Below are 24,419 nucleotides of genomic sequence, written 5' to 3' on the forward strand. Positions count from 1 at the left end.
AATTAAGGAAAGAAGGACTTACAAAGTAAAGACTTAAGAAGGAAGCGAAGGAGGGAGGAAGAAAGGAAGGGATGAGGAAGGGAGGGAGGAATTTTTTAAATTTCTGATGCAGAAAAACTAGATCCTTTTTATTTTACTAAATTACGTTGCGTATAATTGTTAAGTTCTTGGCTCCAGTTTGTTAGCGGGGGATCTATATGAAAAGATACAAAACGAAGCGGAAATTAAACGTCAAATTAGTTCCACCGCTTCATTTTTGTTCAGAGTCGTTACCAAAAATCCATCTTCTCTTAGGGGGTGAGAACAGAAGCCACACGCTCCGAGTCAGCGCTATGGGAAGGCGGCTCCCCGCTGGGCAGCCACTCACACACAGTCTGGGCTCTGCAGCTCTGGGTCGGGAGAGCCCAGCACCAAACCACCTGGAAGGGCAGGTGAAAACTCCCTCCCAGCCGGATCTGATATGGATCCAGCCACGAGGCTCAGCGCCCAGGGACAATGTTTTTCACACATTTTGACCGCGACCCACAGTAAGAAATACATTTTCCACGGCAACTCAGTAAACGTATGTATACGCATGGGTCTGATTCCCTACGTAATCTTCACAAGACAATAATCACTCTGACTGCAAGCAATACTCTCAGCTATTTTCTAGTTCAAATTTACTGTCAGTGCTGGTCACCATCACTAAACTCATTTCATGACCCACAGCTTTGAGAAAATTCTTCCTTTATGGACATTCCACCCAAGGGCTCTTCTCAGCCATCTGGGCCACTGTCCATTCCTCCGTGAGGAAGTGAGCCAACGAAGATGACATTACTTTAGAGGGGCTGCCACCTTGTGCCACATGCACATGTTTGGAAAGGTTGCTTCCATCTGTTACTGTTTTCAGTTTTGGGGGGCGGGGAGGGGCAGGAAAGGTGAAGTTGGGAGGATAGAGGGGAGCGACAGGAAAGAAAGAGCCGTCACCGTACCTGGACTCCGAATTCTTCACTAAGGTTGGTGAATAGATACTCATACCCGTAAGCTGCTTTGCAGTTCAGCCACACGACGTGGTAGGGACTCCGAGTGATCCAGCTTCCAACTAGCTCTACTATTCCACTCAGACACTCCTCCTGGGCAGGATTTTTAAAAGGCTTTTAACGCTTTTAAGAACATCACTTACCCTTTCCATTCCCCACATTTACAGATATTAATGCCAATAGGGACAATTATGATCTGATTTGTTATCCTATAAACTTCCTACTAGAAATATGGCCATGCCCAGGTGATCACCCCATTCCTCCAGGAAGACTTACCCGACTAGGAATTTGATAAAATTTTGGATCGCAGAAAGTAGTATCTAAGTATACACTTTGGATATCCTTCACTCTGAAAAACAAAACAAAACAAAAAACCAATTAGTGTCAATCATCTAATGTGAAATAAAATATGTATAAAGTTTAAACTCTCAGTTATTTTACAGGGTGTTCCATTCCATTTGGAATTTTTTTGTTACATCAACTTTGTTGGAAAATAATTTCCATACAATAAAAGTCAGATTTTTGCATATGCAGTTCAGTGAATTTTGACCAGTCAGCATCCAGAATGTTACCATCACCCTGTTTCAAGAAGAAAAGTTCGCTTTACTCTTGCAAACATTATAATCAAGTTTGATTTCTAACAGAAACACAGCTTTGTGTTTGACGGGGAAAGAGCAATAAAACTTTTAAAATGATGCAGTCTTATATTCGAGAATTATGTAAAGCCCGGTACCTGCCCCCAGAGTGCAGAAGCTCCATTCTGGCAGCTTCTCCTTTTGCCAATCTGAAGTCTCCTGTGTACAGGACAGTTCCATTATTGCCCTGAAATAAAAACCTGAAAAGGAAACAGATCTCAGTGACTTCTAAGTCTCATACAAAATCCTAATGAAGCAAATAGACACTAAATCCATGGCAAATGTGTCCTGCCCAACGTAGCCACCCTGGTACAGTGTTAATGGAATTTCAATAGCTCTAAACCACACCAGGCGCTCAGCAGCCCCCTATTCCCTGGGGTAGAAAAAACAATACAATGGAGATACTACTGAGTTGCAATAGATGTCCCCCGAAATATGTTAGCACTCCCAACCATATACTGAGACCCCTCCTGCTCATGGACAGAAAAATCCATGGTGTAGGAAAATGCAAAGCCAATGGAGAAATAGCCATTGAAGACTTCCATTATAAGAAAGCCACGTTTTAAACTTGACCTCAGTCTCCCAAGTTCAATATGGAAACAGATTAAAGAACTTGCTGTAAAAAAATAATCAAATCTCTCTACACATATGATTTTCTAGACCCTAAACATTTATTTCTACAATGATAATACATATCTACGTATAATAAAATGGCAAAAGAGATGAGCCCCCTTACATAACTGATCCTGGGCAATGACCAGCTGGTAAGAGAGTCACCACAATCTCTTCCTTCTAAAAAGAAAATAAAGAAAAAATAATGACAATAGAAGTTATCATTAGGACACAGCTAAATAAAGCCCTCCTTAATAGAACATATGTGGTACTTCTCAAGAATGTGGGATGCCTTTTCTCCTCATTTCCTCACACTTCAGATGCTGGAAACAAGTGGAATCCTTGCACACAAAACAAACGGTTAAACACATGGGGTTACAACACGACCAGCAATTCCACTCTCCGGTATGTACACAAGAGAAATGAAAACTTACGTCCACACAAACACTTGTACGTGTATGTTCACAGCAATACTATTCACACTAGCCAAAGAGAAGAAACAGCCCAAATATCCATCAACTGATGAATGAATAAACAAAATGCAGCATATCCATACAATGGAATATTATTTGGCCATAAAAAGAAATGAAATACTGATACATGCTACAAAATGGATAAACCTTGAAAACATTATGCTAAGTGAAAGGAATCAGTCACAAAGGACCACATATTGTATGACTCCATTTCTATGAAATGTCTAGAACAGGCAAATCCATAGAGACTTAGAGAAGAATAGTGGTTGCTAGGGGTTGTGGGGAGGAATAATAGGGAGTGCCCACTTAATGGGTACAGAGTTTCTTTTTGGGTGATGAAAATGTTCTCAAGTTGATTGTGGTGGTGAATACACAACTCTGTGAATATACTAAAAACTACTGACTTGTACAGTTTAAATGGAGTAAATTGTATGGTATGTGAATTATATCTCAATAAAACTATTATTAAAAAAAAAAAAAAGCCTGATATAGCCTGGTCCTAAGTCACCATACTGCACATTGGACTATCCTGGGAGGGCAGAGCCTGACGGACATCATGGGGCCGAGCTCTGGACACGCCAGCTTGATACTCGATGATGGAAACTCCTCCAAAGGCTCCTTAAAGTGGGGTCTCCCACTGGCTGAGGCTGGACACACATGCACAAAAGCCACGGCGCACGAGAAGAAACATGAAGGACGAGAGTGGGACAGCAAGGCTCTGCCCAGAGAGAGCTGCCTGCTCTCTGCTGCCCAATATTGAGAACGCCTTTCACCAATTTTATAGGTGACAAGGCAGCAAGGCAATTAGAGCCGTCTCCAGAAGTGTTAGCTGAGTGCAGGATGGCACTTAGGAAGGATCAGGCCATCCTTTTCTGCCCCCTTTTTAACCCATCCCAACCTGGCTCTGCAGTACCCCCTCAGGACAATAATTTGATGAGGATACATCAAATGCCTGACCTTCCCCAAAGAGGAAATGGGAAAAGTCAGCCCCTGTCTGATCAGTTTCACAACACAGGACACCCATCAGAGCTAAACGTGTCAACAAAGCAGGTGACAATCAGGCTGTGGAACAAATATTAACTAGGTTTGCCATAAAATAGGAAAATACCTCCTAGCCCTAGTGAAAAAAATAAAGAACAGGTATGTCCATAGTCCTACTTACTATTAAAACAATACACTCACAAGACAAAAGTACCTGCTTCTAAATTTAAGGACAAAAATAAATTGGATGCACTTGGACAGTGTCTTTTTCTTGAAAATGAAAATGATTCAGAAGAAAAAATCACAATATACATAAATTTGTCGCAAAAATATTAAGCACCATTTTATATCCTGAACATTATAATAAACTTAATAAATGTGACAATGATATCGCAAAGTAATATCGACAATTGGAGTTCCCATCATTAGCATGTAATACTTAAAAGGAGCAATTCTGACGGAAGTCATGTCCAATCCTTTGGATACAGAAAATAAATAGGTCACAAATGGTTTTTTCCCCCTACAAACTCACTCAATTACTATAATTTTTATTTATGGTTAAACGAGCATTCAAAATCAAGGAGAAAGATAATCATTTTAGCACTAAAGATAATTTTTAAAAACACGATATTTAATATTTAGTTACCTCGCCTGATGCTTCATCAACTAAAGATATCTGGGTAGGAGTTTCAATTTCAATTGATATCTATTAAAATAAAATAAGAGATCATGTATACATCACATTATATATTTTCACAGTTTTTCATGGCTTTATATGCTTTTGCCAGCTCAAACACAGAAAGAGGACTAAGAGAAGTTTCAGACTCTCTGGGTAACAATTTCTGATTTCACTATAATAAATGTGTTAACAGCTTAAAAACATGATAAAGCTAAAATAATACCTTTCTTGAGGCTGATGTGGCAATATGAATTAAAGGCCTTGTAACCTTATATATCTTTGGACACTGCAATTTATTGCCATGAACTCTATCTTCCTCCCTGCACCTCCCCAGCCCTACTACTCCATTTCCCTCTCCCTTTGAACTTGAGTTTTTGTAAAACACGTAGTCATGTGCTCTGTGTTTAGCTTTTGTGCTGCAGGACACAGTCTGGATCAGGCCACAACACGTGGGCCTAACTCACAGATTTCGAGCTGCTGCAGCGTGCTCCGCGATGGACTTGCACACTTCACTAGGACAGCAACTAACACAGAAAGGCATTCAATAAGTAGTTGATGAAAGAAGGAACACAATTTTTCATCTTTTTAGTCCGTTGATGTCATAAAACTTACAGTGACTGAGGTTCAGCTGTGAAACTATCCTTGCATTTCTGGAATAAACATGTCATATTCATATGCAACTATTTTTTAATACTGTTAGATTCAGTTAGCTATTAAATCAGGATGTTCACACGTGTTCATACATGAAATGGCCTTTTCCCCCCACATACTACCATTATCTATTTTGCCAGCAGGGTTGGGTGGCTTATCTTTTTATCGTATCCTATAACAACTCACCCAGTAGAGGGATTAGTTGTTCTTTGAACATCTGGCAAAACACACCTATAAAACCATCTGGGCCTGGGGCTTTATTGAAGAAGAGATCTTTGAAAATTGTTATAATTTCTTTGATGGCTACTGATTTATTCAAGTTTGCCACTTTTCTTGCATCCATTTGGTATTTTCCTACTTTTCCAGATATTTATCCACTTGGCCTAAATTATCAAATATACTAGCATATTAATTTTCAAAAAAAATGCACTGCCGTTATTAATAGTTATTTTCCTTTTTATCATTCTGTATTTTTAAATGCATCTTCTTTTTTTTATTCTTGGCAGAAATTTACCTTTATTCCTCTAAAGACCAGCTTTTAGTTTTTTTTATCCTCTTTCATTTTCTGTGGTAGTTGTTAGTCTCTACATCATTAACTTGCCCTTTTATCTTTATTATTTCCTTCTTCCATGTAATCCTTAGATTTGCCTTGTTGCTCCTTTTCCTTCTTATTTAGTTGAAGTCTTATTCCATTTACTTCTAGTTTTTGTTTTCTAAGAAATGCATTTAATGCTATCGGTTTTTCTTCAAGCACTAATTTAGTTGTAGTCCACACATTTTGACATGCCATGTTTTTATTGTCCATCAGTTCTAAGTATTGTACATTTTTCTCTACAACTTCCTCTTTAAGAATTGTTTCTTGTATGCATTCAGTTCCCATATGTAAGGGATGATTTTAGCTCTTCTTTTATTTCCGATTTCCAACATCATTGCATTATGGTCAGAGAACAGATCCCTAGGATTTCTTAAACTTCTTTTGTGACATAGTACATGGTCAATTTTTGTAAATGTTCATATACACCCAAAGATCTTGTTTCCTCTGCTGGGTTTAAAACTCTGTGTTTCTTTTAGCTCACATTTATTAAGTATGTCATTCAAAGCTTTTGTATCTTCACTTATTTCCTGCCGCCTTCATCTTTCAGTTGCTGGGAGTGGTGTGGTAGGCTCTCCAACTACAATTGTCGAGTTGCCTATTTCTCTCTTAGATTGTGAGGTGGCCTTGTACTACATCAGCTTAGCTGAGCAGGGACTATCCTGGAAGTCCCTTCCATGTATACTTCCAGGTTAGGGTTGGCCACAAGAAACGTCTGAGTGATATCTGGAAGGCACAAGTGAACTAGCAGCCATTTTTTAATGCTCTGAAGGGTGGCAGCAATTATGACAGCTCACGTACACTGTTGATCTGCTGGCTCAACTCACGGACACGGGGCAGGACTGCAGCAATTCCGTTTTCTGCTGGATATCCTCCTTCAGCTTCTCAGAGTCCCGGGCCAGGTGTGTGTAACTCAGTGGCAAAGGGGACGGCAGCATTACCAAGGCTGGGAAGATTGACAGACAGACAAGGGTTCCAGTTTGCCCTTGTAGATTCCAGCCTGTCTCTGCTCTTTTCCACGTCTTTCTCAGCTTTCCTTTCTGACTGCTGGCCATAGCAACTTCAGGCCTAATATCAAGGCCAAGGTTACAGCCTTGCTGTTGTGTCCCTCTGCGGAGGAGAAATGGACCCCACTCCAGTGATAGGGTGGAGGTCGAGACTGACGATGCCGCACACGCACGAAGAGGGTATGAAAACACTGCATTACTCACATCACGGGGTTTTCTGGGGACAGAGGGAAGTACCCAGGCTGGGAGGAAGTGGCTCATGTGGCCTGAGAGAGAGCAGGAGCAAGTGGCTCTGGTTTTTATTGTGGTTAGGGGGTGGTCTGGGATTGTGTGGTTTGAACTTCATGTCAGCACCAAGGGAGGGGTAGGCTTTTTGTATCAGCTTGCCCAGATGTTGGGCAGAAGGGGAAGGAGGAGGTGGGAGTTGAAAGCTGTCAGCAGTTGAACATCAAACAGAGTCTTTATGACACTTGTTCAGGTTTCTCCACCAGCTCCCACAATTATTTAAGGCTTAATCCACATAACGAACCCATATTCTATTCACTCACTGTGGTTCTCTTTCTCTGATCAAGCACTGGGTGATCACTGATTACTTTACCCAGTTTGAGGCTATTTTGTTAATTGCATATATGTTTGTATCTTCTTGATCCATTGTTCCTTTTAACAATAAATAACATCCTCTTTGAAACTTATGATTTTTTTTGCCTTCAATTCTATTTTGTATGATATAAAAATTGCCACTCTGGCCTTTTTAACTTCTAATTGTTTAGTATATCTCTTTCTTTTTTTTTTTTCCATTTCAACCTGCATTTATCCTTTTGTTTTATCTATGTTTCTTGTAGACTAAGACTGGTAGATCTTTCTTATTTTTTTAACCCAAACTGCTAATTTGTCTTTTGATCAAGAGTTGAATTAAATCCATTCATATTTATAGTAATTACTGTTATCACAGAACTTTTTCTGCCGTCTTTGCATTTTCTACCTACCATACTTTTGTTTTTCTCCCCTTACAATCTACCTTCTGTTGCATAGATCCATTTTATTCTGCTGGAAATCAAAGTTATCCATCCTATTTTTATTCTGGTTATCCCTTTCTTATTATAACCTACAAGTAACGTTTATTTTTCCTAATCTACCCCCCATGACCTAAGTAAAAGGATTTATCAATTATGTTAATGAACCTTTTATACTTTAAAGTATTAAAATGCAACTTAGCAATAGAGTCAATGAGATTCAACAAAACTAAGAAGTCAGATGGAACAGCTGAGGGACAGGAAAAAAAAATCAACAATAATACCAACAACAATAAAATGTCGACCTCTTCTAAACTGCTGAGTTCCAAAGACTGAATATCAACGTGGTAATTAATGTGGGTAACTACAATGTGTGAGGAACCTGGCTTGGAATAACTCCAATGCTTTGTGCAATCTACCTCGAAAAATACTTCCCACCTGAAAAACAGAATTAGCGTTGTTGAAAAAATAACACTTACAATTCGTTTCTCCCAAAATCTGTACTTCGGGCTAGTTAACAACAACTCTTTAGTAACAGGCGAACAGTATAAATAAACCTTCAAGCTGAAAGGAAAAGACAAAAAAAAAAGCTGTTTCAGTACAACCCAAAATGAGCCATCTGGGGGACTAGGAGATACGTTTCATCATATATCAGTTATCTCAAATTATTCAGAAACTGAGCTGGCACGAAAAGAGTTACAGTCGTTCCCAACATGCCACCACCCCCATGACTATCTCAGTCCCATCGAGAGTGTAAAGGGACGATGGGGAAGAAGTAGATGAGAGAAACTACTGCGTCCTCTGACCCCATCAGAAAGGTGTCCCTCACCATTCTTACATTAAAGATACGTGTTGGTACATGATCAGGTTTGTCTGGAAAGATCCACCAAACGTTAAGCTACCTCTGGAGAACAGAAAGGAGGTGTGGGGGACAGAAGACTTCTACGTTTTATTTCATATAAACCTATTCTATTTTTTTAGTAAGCAAAAATCAATTTCATAATAAACTTTAAAAATTCAACAGTATAGCTTAGCAGTTAGGAATATAGTCTGTGGCAGACTGTATCTTCCAGATGGCCATACTATTATATATCCCATCTATACACGCTCTTCTTACAAAATGGACATGGAAATTCTTCCATTGACCGGGGGGTCTATTTGAACCTCCCCTTGAGCCTGGGCAGACCTTCGTAACTGCCTTAACCAGCAGAATGTGATGGAAGTAACATTGCAGGACTTTCAAGGATAGGTCTCCAGGCAATATGGCTACCTGCTAGCTCTCTCTTAGGATGTATACTTATTAAGCCTCGAGTCTCCATTTAAGAAGTCCAGTTATCCTGAAACCACCATGCTCAAGAGATTTTCTTAAAGACAGATATGTCCAAGGAGCCCCAGCTCTTTGAGTCTTCTCAACCCAGGAGTCAGTCATCGAATGAAAGAGCCTTCAGATAATGTCAGCCCCCATATGACATTCAGTTGGGCAGAAACCAGCCATCCCCACCACGCCCTGTCAGAATTCCTGCCCCACAGAAACTGAGAAAGAGAATACATGACTAGTTGTTTTAAGTCGCTAGGTTTTGGGGTAATTTGTTACGCAGCAATATAGATAACTAAGCCACAGGCTCTAAATTCAGACAGACCTGGTTGAAATCCTGGTCCTGCCACTTACTGGCTGCGTGACCTTGGGCAACTAATTTAACCTCTCTGGTTCCTCAGTTTCCTCATCTGTAAAATAGAAATAATAATAGTATCTATTCAAAAGATTATCAAGAGGCTCTAATGAGAATGTCAGCTCCAAGAAGAGAGGGATTTTCATGTGTTGCTCACAATTGTATCTTCAACATCCACTATAGTGGTTGACTCACCATAGGCACTCAGAGAAACTGCTGAACTAATAAATATGTAGTGCCCAGCATATATATATATATATATACACTTAATAAATATTAGCTATCATTATCAAGAACACAGCCTATCAATATCACTTAGCAGAGAAGCCTGATATACACTGATTCAAAAGTCAAAAAGTCAATAAGGTCCTTTCCAAATATATATCTTGAGAATTTGGAATTTAGATTTAGGCAATGGCTGCAGGAAAAGAATGCAATTGTTCAGCTTTAAGAAAAGATCCAACAACATTATATTATTCTTTATAATGGAACACTCATTCTCTCACACACACACATACACACACACACATTTACAGAAATGAAAATGAACAAGCCATTGCTGCACCCAATAGCACAGATTAATCATTCAAATGTAATGTTAAGTGAAAGAAAACAAATAGAAGAATCTATTTGGTATGACTCTTACATATAAAGTTCAAAAACAGCCAAAGCTAAACCATGACCACGAAAGTCAGAATGGAGTTTACCCTTGGGGGAGGGACAGGGCTCTGGTCTGCAATATTGGCACTGTTTTATTTCTTGATCTGGGCAGAAGCTTCACGGTGCACTTGCAAAAGGTCATCAGACTGTTCCCTTATGATGTACGTACTTTTCTGTATAGATGTTACAGCTCAATTAAAATGTTTACTTAAAAAAAACAAAGACAAATAAGTAGCAAAATAAATTACCTGCACTCCAACCTTCTTTTCAAGGTAGGGGCTCTTAATCCTTTCATGTGATCTAAAAACAAAAGAATCAAAAATTATAAACATATTATTTTTTCAGAGGATGACTTGGCCCAGGGAAACTGAGTTTTCTGTTCTTTTTAAGTCTCTTTTTAAGAGAAAATATATGAGAGGTTCACTTTTATAAGAGAATTGATTCGTATGTGCTGTTGGCTCTTTCTTCTGCAGGTGAAGAATCCTTCCGAAAATAGGCCAGGAACCACTAAAAGTTGACCATCTCTGAGCCATGAGAAGCCAAGTAAAGGCAAACGATCCCCTGCATCTTAGGGCCGAGTCTAAATCACTCTGTGAAGCCACAGAAAAGTGAGTGACCAGGGTCTCATTTGGAACTGCTTCCAGCACTTTCCTTTACTCTCATCTTTCACTTCACTCTAACCACCCTTCAGGCCATGCTCTTATGACCCATTCAATTCCCAAATAGCCCATCTGAAAATTCAAGCTTGCTTCCATGGAGTGCTCTAGGAAATCACTCAGGTTTAGGCCAGAATAAGAAGAGTTTCATTATCTTCTCAGCCTACGGTGATGGCTAGGTTGAAAGGTGCGTTATTACCATCTACAGAGGCTTGCTCTACACTCTCCAAATTAACAGACACAGAAAGATGACATTTAAAGAAAGGTAACATTTAAACAAAACAGTACATTAAATATATAGTGCATTCTAATATATTCTGAATCTTTAGCATGCAAAGGCCTAAATAACAATGACCAAACGTGTAAATTCTTTAGTTAAATCAAACCAATTCTAATTATCCTAATTCCAAATGGAAACCAAAAGAAAGCTGGAATAGCTATACTTTTATCAGACAAAATAGACTTGAAAACAAAGACTGTAATAAGAAACAAAGATGAGCATCACATAATGATAAAGGGGTCAATCCAACAAAAGGATATAACATTTGTCAACATTTATGCACCCAACATAGGAACACCTAAATACATAAAGCAAATATTGGAACACCTAATACATAAAGCAAATATTGGAACACCTAAACACATAAAGCAAATATTAACAGATGTAAAAGAAGAAATAGACAGCAACATGATAATAGTAGGGGACTTTACTACCCTACTTACATCAAGGGATAGATCATCCAGGCAGAAAATCAATAAGGAAACATTGCCCTTAGGTGACACGTTAGACCAGATGGACTTAACAGATATATATACAGAACATTCCATCCAAAAGCAACAGAATATGCATTCTTCTCATGTGCACATGGAACATTTTCCAGGGTAGACCACATGTTAGGCCACAAAACAAGTCTTAATAAATTTAAGAGGACTGAAATCATATCAAGCATCTTTTCCAACCACAATAGTATGAAACTAGAAATTAATTACACGAAGAAAACTGGAAAATTCACAAATACGTGGAGATTAAACAACATGCTCCTGAACAACCAGTGGGTCAAAGAAGAAATCCAAAGAGAAATTAAGAAATACACTGAGACAAACAAAAATGGAAATATAACACACAAAAATTTGTGGAATACAGCAAAGGCAGTTCTAAGATGGAAGTTCATAGCAATAAATGCCTATCTCAAGAAATAAAAAGGTCTCAACCTAACTTTACACCTCAAGGAACTAGAAAAAGAACAAATAAAGCCCAGGATTAGTGGAAGGAAGGAAATAACAAACATTAGAGCAAAAATAACTGAAATATAGATTAAAAAGACAACAGAGAAGATCCATGAAACTAAGAGCTGGTTCTTTGAAAAGAAAAAACAAAATTGGCAAGCCTTTGGCTAGACTCACCAAGAAAAAAAGAGCAAGGACTAAAACAGAATCAGAAATGAAAGAAGAGATGTCACAACAGGTACCACAGAAATACAAAACTCATGAGAGACTACTACAACCAACTATATATCAAAAAATTGGACAACCTAGAAGAAATGAATAAATTCTTAGAAATATAGAACCTACCAAGACTGAATCAGGAGGATACAGAAAATCTGAATAGAATTACTAGTAAGGAGACTGAATCAGTAATCAAAAACCTCCCAACAAACAAAAGTCCAAGACCAGACAGGTTCACTGGTAAATTCTACCAAATAGTCAAAGAAGAATTAATACCAATCCTTCTCAAACTTTTCCAAACAATAGAAGAGGACAGAAATCTTCTAAACTCATTTTACGAGACCAGCATTACCCTGATACCAAAACCAGACATGGATGCCACAAGAAAAGTAAATTACAGGCTAATATCTGTGATGAACATAGATGCAAAAATTCTCAACAAAATATTAGCAAACTGAATTCAACAATACACTAAAAGGATCATACACCATGATGAAATGGGATTTATTCCAGGGATGCAAGCATGGTTCAACATCTATAAACCAGTCAATGTGATACACCATTGGTGTATAAAAGGATACAAGAATAAAATATCACCCTTGTAGGATAAAGGATAAAAATCACATGATCCTCTCAATAGATGCAGAGAAAGCATTTGACAAGATCCAACATCCACTTATGATAAAACCTCTCAACAAAGCAGATATAGAGGGTACGTATCTCAACATGCTAAAGCCATATATGACACACCCACAGCTAACATCATACTCAATGGTGAAAACTGAAAGCCATTCCTCTGAGAACTGGAACAAGACAAGGATGTCCACTCTTGCCACTTTTATTCAAAATAGCATTGGAAGCCCTAGCCAGAGTGATTAGGCAAGGAAAAGAAATAAAAATTCAAAAAGTTCAAAAGGTTCAAAAAACTATTAGAACTAATAAACAAATTCAGTAAAGCTGCAGGATACAAAATCAACAGGCAAAAATCTGTTGCATTTCTATATACTAATAATAAACTATCAGAAAGAGAAATTAAGAAAACAATCCCATTCATGATTGCATCAAAAAGAATAAAATACCCAGGAATAAATTTACCCAAGGAGGTGAAGGACCTGTATATTGAAAATTGCAAGATATTAATGAATGAAATTGAAGACGACACAAATAAATGGAAAGATGTCCCATGCTCATGGATTGGAAGAATCAATATTGTTAAAATGTCCATACTACCCAAAGCCATGTATAGATTCAACACAATCCCTATCAAAATTCCAATGGCATTTTTTCAGAGAAGAACAAACAATCCTAAAATTTTTATGGATCCACTAAGCACCCTGAATCGGCAAAGCAATCTTGAGAAAGAAGAACAAAGCTGGAGGCATCACACCCCCTGATTTCAAACTACATTACAAAGCTGCAGTACTTAAAGCAGTTTGGTATTGGCATAAAAATGGACACATAGATCAATGGAACAGAATAGAGAGCACAGAAATAAAACCACGCATGTATGGTCAATTGATTGATGATAAAGGAGCCAAGAACATACACTGGGGAAAGGATAATCTCTTCAACAAATGGTGTTGAGAAAACTGGACAGCCACATGCAAAAGAATGAAAGTAGACCCTTACCTTACACCATACACAAAAATTAACTCAATTAAAGACTTGACAAAGACCTGAAACCATAAAACTCCTAGAAGAAAACAAAGGCAGTAAGCTCCTTGACATAGGTCTTGGTGATGATTTTTTTTTAAACTGACACCAAAAGCAAAAGCAAAAGCAATAAAAGCAAAAATAAACAAGTGAGACTACATCAAACTACAAAGCTTCCACACAGCAAAGGAAACCATCAGCAAAATAAAAAGGCAATCTACTGAATGGGAGAAAATATTTGCAAATCATATATCTGATAAGGGACTAATATCCAAAGTATAGAAAGAACTCATACAACTCAACAGCAAAAAAATAAACAATCCAATTAAAAAATGGGCAGAAGAGGGGGCCGCCCGGTGGCGTAGCTGTTAAGTTCTCGTGCTCCTCTTCAGCGGCCGGGGGTTCGCAGGCCCGGATCCCGGGCACGGACCTATGCACCACTGATCAAGCTATGCTATGGCAGGCATGCCACATATAAAGTAGAGGAAGATGGGCACAGATGTTCGCTGAGGGCCAATCTTCCTCAGCCAAAAAGAGGAGGATTGGCAACAGATGTTAGCTCAGGGCTGATCTTTCTCACTAAAAAAAAACCAAAAAAAAAAATTGGCAGAAGATCTGAAGAGACGTTTTTCCAAAGAAGACATATAGATGGCCAACAGGTTCATGAAAAAGTGCTCAACATCACTAATTATCAGGAAAATGCAAATCAAAATCACAATGCAGTATCACTTCACACCTGTTAGAAAGGCAATTATCAATAAGACAAGAAATAAGTGTTGACAAGGGTGTGGAGAAAAGGGAACCCTTGTGCATTGTTGGTTGGAATGTAAACTGGTTCAGCCACTATGGAAAACAGTATGGAGCTTCCTCAAAAAAGTAAGAATAGAACTATCATATGATCCAGCTATTCCACTTCTGGGTATTGATCTGAAGAAAACGACAACATTAATTCGAAAAGATATCTGCATCCCCATGTTCACTGCAGCATTATTTACAATTGCCAAGATATGGAAACAAACTAAGTGCCCATCAATGGATGAATGGATAAAGAAATTGTGTGTGTGTGTGTGTGTATATATATATATATATATATACACACACACATATATATATATATATATACACATTTGGAATATAGATTTAGGCAATGGCTGCAGGAAAAGAATGCAATTGTTCAGCTTTAAGAAAAGATCCAACAATGTATGTATACATATATATATATATATATATACACACACACACACACAAGGGAATATCATTCAGCCATAAAAAAGAAATCTTGCCATTTGCAACAACACGGACGGACCTTGAGGGTATTATGCTAAGGGAAATAAGTTAGACAGAGAAAGACAAATACCTTATACTCTCACACACAGAATCTAAAAAAAAAACCCACACTGAACTCATAGATACAAAGAACGGATTGGTGGTTGCCAGAGGCAGGGGGTGGGAGGTGGGCAAAATGAGTGAAGGGAGTCAAATGTAAAAAGAAAAAAAAAGAAAATTAATTTAAAAAAAAAAGAAATGCACTGCTGTCTAATCACAAATTAACAATTTTCACTATAAGATTTCTAAACGCCAGGGCCACCCCAGTGGCACAGCAGTTAAGTTCGCGTGCTCCGCTTCAGCATCCCAGGGTCCGCAGGTTCGGATCCCAGGCGCAGACCAACACACCGCTTGTCAAGACATGCTGTGGTGGCGACCCATAAAAGTAGAGGAAGATGGGCACGGATGTTAGCCCAGGGGCAATCTTCCTCAGCAAAAAGAGGAGGATTGGCAATGGATGTTAGCTCAGGGCTAATCTTCCCCACCAAAAAAAAAAAAAAAAAGGATTCCAAATGCCGCTAATAAGGTTAATAATTTTAAAGCTAATTAAAACAAAATTATTCAAAATTATTCTTTTTGCATAAGTTTTCTCCAGGCACTTTGAAGGTTAATACATAAATGCTACTGGAAAGTTAATTTTACTAGAAAACACTAGAACCAAGCAGGTGATGTTGAAAGTCTTTTCCTATTCAAATCATATACTAAAAATTACTTTCATAAGCATTTGATTAATTTATGTAAACACTGCCAATTACCACCCTTTGAGACAGAGTTAGCACAAGACACCCATGTCTATACCCCTCCACCCCCTCACCCCCCATCTCACAGTGTGCTTTGGAGCAATGCTTAGAACTGCAGGTAGGCCAGCTAATCCATAACCAGTCAGTAACCAGTAGAGAGAATGACTTGTCAGCAGAAGATTTAAGTCCTCTGCCCAAACTGTTCCTTCTCTCTCTGATAAGAAAATAACTAATGTTTTCTTAGATTCCTCAGGAACGTCACATTCAACAGATCTGAAACTTTTGTCTACGAGGCGCGCCCAACAGTCTGCGGTCATTCAACCTGGCACTCCTGAGCCCCTTCCCAACCCCGTTTGCCTTATATAAGTTGTTTCCAAATCAGTTCCCCTTTAAGAGGGTGTTTTGGGGGGCCATAGCCCACCATCTTCTGATCAGCTAGCTCACCGCTTAAATAAAGTTTTCTCTCTCCACGGCCTGCGTCTCGATGGATTGGCTTTTGTCTGAAAGCAAGCAGGTCCAGTCCTCACTCAGAATAACCTTGATTAAGGCAAAGTCAGTCAAGCGCAGTCGTGGGGGGGAGACAATGTTAAATAGCTTGACAATAACCTACAAGAAAAAAAATTCTAATTATCCTAATAACTCCCAACACACACACACCCTCAATTTATATGTGGCAATCCTTAACTCCAATGAAAACGAGGCAGTCACCATACCTCACACGGCAAACCTTGACCGGACATGTGCCTCCACAGGGCAGTCCCCCTGCCCCCTCAGAGGGTGAATCTCCTCAGGTCACTCCTGGTCCTGGCTTTTAAGTGCGTCTAAGGGTGAGACTCTCAGTATTTAAGGATTCCAGAGAGTTTGCGCCATGGCAAAGAAGAGGCTGATCCAGGACTCTGCTCCATGCTCCCAAACTAACTCAGCAGGCACACCATGTAGCCATCTTATCAAGATATCCCAGACCCCCGACCTCAGGCCCCTTCCTGACTGACTGGCAGTCAAGAGAACCTGGGTAAGTTTACTTTGTGCTGCTAGAACTGCTCCCAGAATCTCCTTCGCAGGGCCTTTTTCTTTTCCCTTGACCAGAATAAATCACCGTTAAGTGGTCTCCTGAAGGCGTCCTCCCCAACCCTGGGCCACTATCTCAGGCTGTGGGCCCTCTCTGGTCCTTCGGGCCTGACTGATGCTTAGTTAAGCCTGCCTGGAGCACAGCATTGGGTTCCAGATGGCCCATAAATGGGCGTCAAGTGGGTCCATCGCCCACCCCAAATTATATCAAAAGGTGATGTTAACATGTTTATGTGCAGGTTTTCTAGCAAAAGAGTCCATAGATGATGTCAGATATTCTGTACTAGTCAGCTTAGGCTGCCGTAACAAAATGCCATAGACTGGGTGGCTTAAACAACAGAAGTTTATTTCTCACAGTTATGGAGGCTGAAGTCCAAGATCAAGGTGCCAGGGTGGTTTCTGGTGAGAACTGTCCTTCTGGCTCACAGACAGCCACTTTTTTGCCATGTGCTCACATGGTCTTGCCTCGGCGCGTGTGTGGAGAGAGAGAGATAGCCCTTCCTCTTCTTCTAAGGCCACCAGGCCTAGTGAATTAGCCCACCCGTATGACCTCATTTAACCTTAATTATCTCCTAAACAGTCACACTGGGGGGACACGATTCAGTTCATAGCATATTCAAAGAAGTCTGTTTCTCAGAAAGGTTAAAAACCACGAGTAGGCAATGTGGGAAACCACCAAAAGCAGAAGTTGAGTTCTTGCCCTCGATGAGTTTCCCTCAGGGTTGAGTAAACAGACCCACATGTGATTAGAAAACAAGAAGTTGTTATCAACTGCTTGATAGTAGGGAGTCAATTTCTTGCTTAATGTACAAACTAATGATGATGATTTCACAAAATTCCTTTAGATGAATTCTTTCTCCACACTCACTATTCCTAAACATGAAAGGCGAGCGCTAAGCCATGCTTTAATCATGGCCATCAAGTTTTGAGTTCAGAAACTCCAGTGAGACTCAACACAGAAGGTAAAAACAGGTGCATCATCCAGTAGCACAAACAAAAACAAAAAGGTTATTCTCCAGAATAAGCAAAAAAACCCTCAAAAGAGGCTCCCTGGACTATTTAGAAAATAGAGGGAAAAGGTCCAAATTTTCCTCACTAAGGACAGATAACTGGTGGCTTTGAGCAAGAAAGCAGTGACTTCAACAATTTATACCAGGTTAAAGTAATTGAATCGAAATGCAAGGCAACAGTTGATCATCACACCACCCCTGTGAGGTGAATGAGTAAATCTGTAATTTACTTTACAATCACACCCTGCGATGTGTACGTGGTATGTTTGTTAGTCTGATTCACTCCTCAAAAGAGTAGTCGGGAGCATCCTAACTCAAACTTCTCTGGAAGCCCACACTCCAAGAGGCAGCTACCAGAGAGCTTCAGTTTGTCTTCATCCCTGATCAATGCTAATTAGGCTGTGCTAATTAGCATAATGAATATTAAAAGTTTTCATTGCTAAAGTCAGTGACTTATTAGTCAGCATAACAGATGCTAAAAATGGACAATGGTTGTGAAATCAGTGGTACTCCAGCTCTGGAGATTGGCTAAAACGTTTGAGACACTCCGGGCTCAGCCGGGAGCATCAAACACGCAAGCTATATCATTAGAGGGGACACTTCAGGCTTAATCCCTAAAGGTGTGCAGCTGTGAAATCCTAGGATTCTGGTTGCCAGTCCTGGCTGTTATGAGGTAAACCACATCCCGCCTCCAGACTAAAATGAACCTTTCATACTGGATGTGGACAGAAAATCTACAAGGAGGGGGACCTTGCACTTCGTCCAGCTTAAGGACGGGACGTTTGAGCGTGTGTGTGTGTGTGCCTGCTTGCTAATACATGTTTGGGGACATGGCAGAATTTCATCTGAAACTTCTTTATAACATGGTAGCGAGAATGTGGGGGAAGAACTAAGTAATCCTCGCCAACCTCTGACTATTGGCCGCTAGGAGAGCTTCCAAAAGAACGGAATAGTTGTACCTGATCAAATTGGCGTGGGTCGGGGTGCAACGGGCAGTCGCTATGTCCCTTGTACAGATGAGGAAATCAGTAAAGCCTCAGAGGGGCTGGAGAGCCAGGCGGGGACAGAGTGCAGTTTGCTGGTCTGTCCCCCGGCCTCCCGAAGCCCGCACCCCTCGCTCCAGCCCCCGGCGACCTCCCCGCGGGGCCAGCACCGGCAGCCCCCGGCCCGGGGAGGGCGGCGCGCAGCGCTCACTCACCCTTGTGGCAGTGGGACAGGAAGTAGGCGCGGGCCCTCAGGTTCTCCCTGTCGAAGCGATCGATGGATATGGTCGGATACTCGGCCATCTGTCCCTCGAAGGTACTCATAGCGCCGGCCCACCCCGACTGACTGGCCCCCACGCTGGCCGCGGAAGCCCTGGTGGCCGCTGACAGAGCCGCCACTTCCGGGAACCAGCCGCCGCCGCACCATTGGCCGGCCGGGCGCAGCCGCGTCCAATCAGAGGAGCTCTGCGGCCGGGGGGCGGTGCCAAGGAGCTTCTGATCAGTTCCCGCCGCCCGCGACCTGGGGAATCTACACTTCGGATCTGCGCTGGGGTGGGGCCGCCGCTGTGCTCAGGGCTGGGGCAGCCGGGTGGGATCAAGGGTGTAGCTAGCGCGAAGAGTGTGGCTCCTGTGTCAGGAAACCCTGACACGACACGTGTGTCGCTCTGGTGAAGAGTTGCCCGCGTCTGCGCAGGAACAGTAGTGTGAAGGGAAGTTGCACACCCGCAGCAGGCGGCTCCGCCTAAGGATGCGAAGTGGGATGCAGAGCTTCGCTTTGAAATCAAACTGTGTTCCCCCTCCTGCTTGTTCATTGAGAGCCTGAAAGCCGAGCTCAGTTTCCCTTCTTATTTCTCTTTTCTCTGTTTCTACCTTATGGGATAGAAATGGGTAGTGACAAATAAAACAGATTTTCAGAAGAAGCCCAATGTTCTGATACTGAGTCCCAAGAGAAATTCCTCCTGTGGATACTAGCAAAGAAAACTAGTACAGAAATGCGGTCGGCAATGTCAGCTATTGCTGTTTTCTCGTTCCCCAGTTGAGAATCTCTTTCTTCCAGCAATTCCAGAGCTCTTTGAACCTCAAAGTCCTTGGTTCATTCTGTCTCAGCAGGACCGATAACTGCTACTATTAGTTATTGAGGTAGATGTAAGTCTTTGTTGGGAAAACACGACAGGATATATTTTTCTTAATTTTATGTACTTATAAGTTGTCAATATAAATAACTTGTGTTATAAATTTACTGTGTTCTGTGCTATTCTTTTAGAAGAAAGAAAGTGTCACACTAGGAAGTATACAATGAGATAATACATGTTAAAAAAAAAGTGTATTTGTTTGCTGGGACTATGGTAACAAGTACCACAAATTGCATAATTTATCAGAAATTTATTGTTTCACAGTTCTGGGGGATGGAAGTCCGAGATCAAGGTTTTGGCAGAGTTGGTTTCTCCTGAGGGCTGTGAGGAAGAATCTGTTCCACATCTCTCCCCTAGCTTGGTGGTTTACTGGCAATCTTTGGTGTTCCTTGGCTTCTAGGAGCATCACCCCAATCTCTGCCTTTATCTTCATATGGTGTTCTCACATGTGTGTCTATTTTAGTCAACCAGGGCTGCCATAACAAAATACCACAGACTGGGGGGCTTAAACAACAGAAATTTATTTTCTCACAGTTCTGGAGGTTGGAAGCCCAAGATCTAGATGTCACCAAGTTTGGTTTCGCCCTTCTTGGCTTCAGATAGCCGGCTTCTTGCTGTGTCTTCACGTGGCCTTTTCTCTGTGCGTGTACATCCCTAGTGTCTCTTCCTCTTATAAGGACATCAGTCCTATTGGATTAGGGCCCTACCTTTATGACATTATTTAACCTTAATTACCTCTTTAAAGGCCCTATATTCAAATATAGTCACATTGGGGGGTTAGAGCTTCAACAAATGAATTTTAGGGAAACACCACTCAGTCCATAATAGTGTCTGTGTCCAAATTTCCCCCTATTATAAAGACACTAGTCTTTAAAATAAGGATTAGGGGCCCACCCTACTCCTGTATGATTTGATCTTAACTAATTACATCTGCAAAGACCCTATTTCCAAGTAAAATCATGTTCTCAGGGACTGAGGATTAGGACTTCAACGTATAAATTTGGGGAGGACACAATTCAAGCCATAACAAAAAGCAATGTCAAATAATATATACAATATGTATTTTATTAAGTTTTTTAAATAAAAACAAGGTACTGTACTTACCACTGAGGGTTAACAATTTTACGTGTAATCGGTTTAAAACAAGTCAGATTATGTTACTTCTCTGCTCACAATCCCTCAACAGCTCTCCCTCCTTCCACGCTGGAACTGGGTCCAGGAACTCTTTGCAAATAGTATTTCTCAAAGTGTGGACTTTGGAAGAGCGTAACCAACAGTATTTGGGATCTTGTTAGAAACAAAAATTCTCCACCCCAGCCCAGACCTACTGAATCAGAAACTCTGGGTGTGAGGCCCAGAAATCTGTTTTAGCACACCCTCCAAGGGATTCTGATAGATCCTAAAGTTTGAGAACCACTGGATTTGAGTTTAAAAAGAACGCTCAAGCAGTCTGGAGCAGGCAGTGTGGGAAGGAAGCTGCCACAATACTCCAGGAAACGTGATGGTGAGGATTCACTTATTCACTCAACCGAGTGTCCTTGACCGTCTGCTATGAGCCAGACACTGTTCTAGACACTAAAGATACAGCAGCGAGTAAAGCAGAGAAATACCTGCGTGGTAATGGAGTGTACAGTCTAGTGGAAATAACATCTATCATTTACGTTGTTCCAGATGCTGTGCTACATGGTTTACGTTTATTATTTCATCCTCACAACAACTCTATCAGAGAGGTACAGTTTGTCTTCATTTTATAGTTAAGGAAACTGTGATTGTAACTTGTACAAGATCATGTCTAGTAAGAAATAGAACCCAGATTCAAACCCAAAGTCATGCCATAGATGCTGCGCTCCTAGCCACCACGCTATACTGCATCCACAGCATCATAGTGGCCCTGGCAGTGATGGTGGTAAAACATATTTATTCGCTACATATGGCTTTAGCACCTACTCAGGTGGACTGTTGGTGCAACCTATTGTTGAATAGTAGGCATCTTAGTTAATAAGATGTCTTTATGAGAATTACAGTCCTGCAAAAGATAAACAATAAAATTAAGAAATAAGCAATTTAAATAGTATATTAGAAGGTGATACGTGCTAGGGAAAAAAAAAACAGTAGAACATAGTAAGGGGGATAGACCCAATGATGGAAGAGAAATATAGGAAGGATGGGGATGAGCAAGTTGAGATATTAACAGAGACGTGAAGACGAGGAAGTTAGCCAAAGGGAAAACTGGAGGAAAACCATTCCCTGCAGAGGGAGCAGCTGCAAATAAGGCCTCAACGAGGGAGCTAATCAAGGAACAGTCAGGAGGGCAGTGCGGTTGCAGAAGAGTGATCCGGGGCTACAGAGCAAGGAAGGAGGGGTTCTGTGCATACCTTGTAGGGCTTTGTTGGCCTTGTAAAGGCTCCCGTTCTTACTCTGTAAGATGGAGAGCCATTGCAGGATTGAGAGCAGACCAGTGACAGAATCTAACATGCTTTAAACAGATCGCACTGATTGTTGTGTTGAGAATAGACTATGGGGGACGAGTGACCTGTTGGGGGCTATTGCAAAAACCAGAGAGGGGAAAATGATGGTGGCTTGGACTTGGGTGGAAGCAGTAAAGCCAACAGGTTTTGCTGATGGATGGATCTGGAAGGTAAGAGAAAGAGCGGTCTCTAGGGGCCATCTACCGAAAGGGATAGACTGTGAAGGAGCAGGTTGGGGGAGTGGGGGCGTTTGGAGGGAGGTTGTTTTGGACAACCAAGCCTACGTTGGATAGAGTTCAGAGAGAGATCTGGGCTGAGGAAATAAATTTGGGAGTTGTAAGTAAATAGATAGTATTGTAAATATAATAATTAATGTTAGAAAAAGATAAAGCCATAGATGTCTATTGTAGATGTTTACTGTAAGTTTACTAATTTTCAGGCACTACGCTCGACCGTATGGATTGGTTCCTTTAATCCCAACAAAATGAAAAAATGGATGGGACAGTTAGGAGATTTTACTATCAGGGACCAGAATCGCCAATGGTCTCTGTTCTCTGATCCGCTTTTTTAGGGAATTCTGCCTGCGACTGAAGCAGCAGCAAATAACGATTCACTCTCCACCTCTGCTTAGGGATGAGCCTTTGCAAGGCTCCTTCCCACCGAAGGACCAACTTGGACTCGCCATACTGGGCCCGCCGCACCGCCCAACCCTGGCGCGTGCGCACAAGAGCCTGTCCGCGGGGGGCGGAGCCTAAGTGAGCTGGACGCTGGAGTGGCGCCACGCGTTGCTAGGAGACGCGAGGGTCGCCGAGGCCGCGACCGTTGGCCTCTCGCTGCCCAGCCCACGGATCCCGAGTGGCGAACAGAGCACCGCCGCGCTCTCCTGCGAGCTCCCAGGCGGGGCGCCCGGGCCTCTCCGGTTCAGCCGAACGACCGTGACCACTGCCAGCTAGACGAGGGGCGAGACGACAGGTCGCTGGAGAGCCGGCCCGGCCCGCCCCTCCCCTGCGCCCGCCCAGGCCCCGCCCCGGAAGTCTGACTCCGCCCCTTCCGCTCAGGTGCTCAGTCGCGGTTTCGGAGCTTTGTCCTGCCTGCGTCTGTGTTTGCCTGTTTCCTCCCTCTTAGGGAAGGTGGCTTCGTCGTCCCTCTCGAGTTTCAGAGTCTGATTCTCCAGTAGTCTCCGGGCCTCGATTCTGGGGTCTGCTTTCAGCGTTCTCCCGCAGACCAATCATTTGATCCCCCGTTTTTAGAATACTTTCTCCATCTCTGCCTGCTCTAGGCAGATTTTACCTCGCAGACACGAGTGGTGATTTCTGGCAGAAAAAAGTAGAAGGGACCGGAGAAGGCATGTCAGTCCCCTGTGGGGACCCCGAAAGGAATGGCTCTATGCTGCACAAGTGCAGGTTCGCACGCCTGGACCATGGACCACAAAGGGGTATTTTGGGAACCAATTTTGTTTTTCAACTGAACACCCGAAAACTCTGGAAAGTGTGAAGACTAGATCTAAAGACTGTCTAATGAGACCTTTATGCAGTTCAGGAAACCGAGGTCCCGGGATATTAATTGACTTGAGCAAAGGCTCCTCTGCCATATCCTGCTCTGTCTAGAAACAGAAAAAATAAAATAGGGAAAGAAATGGAAGATTAGGGAAACTAATGCTCTTGGGGTTTTAATACCACTGAAAGTAAAAAGCACTTTTCAGAGCAAAAAAGAGGTGAAAAGAGTCTTTGCACAGAAGGGAGTCTGAGATGGCTGGCTACCTCAAAGGCTGCTACTGTTAGATTAGAACCTTAGATTGTAAAGGATTTGATATTGGTGGGTTTTTAAATACCCATATAAACCCTAATACTGTTTAATAAAATTCGCTTTTTGCAAAACTAAAAAGTCAGGCATTGCCATTTCCTGTTTCTGTAGATACAGCTTAGTATTATAGAGATCAAATGT

At 41.4% G+C, this 24,419-nt stretch overlaps 1 protein-coding gene across 3 annotated transcripts in view; it reads right to left on the bottom strand.

Moving 5' to 3' along the window:
- Nucleotides 1-19,249, bottom strand: part of DCLRE1C (DNA cross-link repair 1C) — a 40,541-nt gene extending 21,292 nt beyond the window's left edge. The window contains exons 1-8 of one of the 3 annotated variants that reach the window (XM_058532460.1): nucleotides 19,090-19,249; nucleotides 10,241-10,292; nucleotides 8,142-8,226; nucleotides 4,367-4,426; nucleotides 2,391-2,446; nucleotides 1,753-1,854; nucleotides 1,296-1,368; nucleotides 972-1,112 (exon numbers count right to left, since the gene is read on the bottom strand). In XM_058532460.1, coding sequence (XP_058388443.1) covers nucleotides 972-1,112; nucleotides 1,296-1,368; nucleotides 1,753-1,854; nucleotides 2,391-2,446; nucleotides 4,367-4,426; nucleotides 8,142-8,226; nucleotides 10,241-10,292; nucleotides 19,090-19,198 — 678 coding nt within the window. In that variant the 5' untranslated portion in view covers nucleotides 19,199-19,249. The other 2 variants (XM_058532461.1, XM_058532462.1) reach the window with 2 other exon arrangements.
- Between the last annotated feature and the right edge of the window lie 5,170 nt (nucleotides 19,250-24,419).

The sequence above is a fragment of the Diceros bicornis genome, chromosome 36 (genome assembly GCF_020826845.1).
Source record: "Diceros bicornis minor isolate mBicDic1 chromosome 36, mDicBic1.mat.cur, whole genome shotgun sequence".
NCBI classification, from domain to species: Eukaryota; Metazoa; Chordata; class Mammalia; order Perissodactyla; family Rhinocerotidae; genus Diceros; species Diceros bicornis.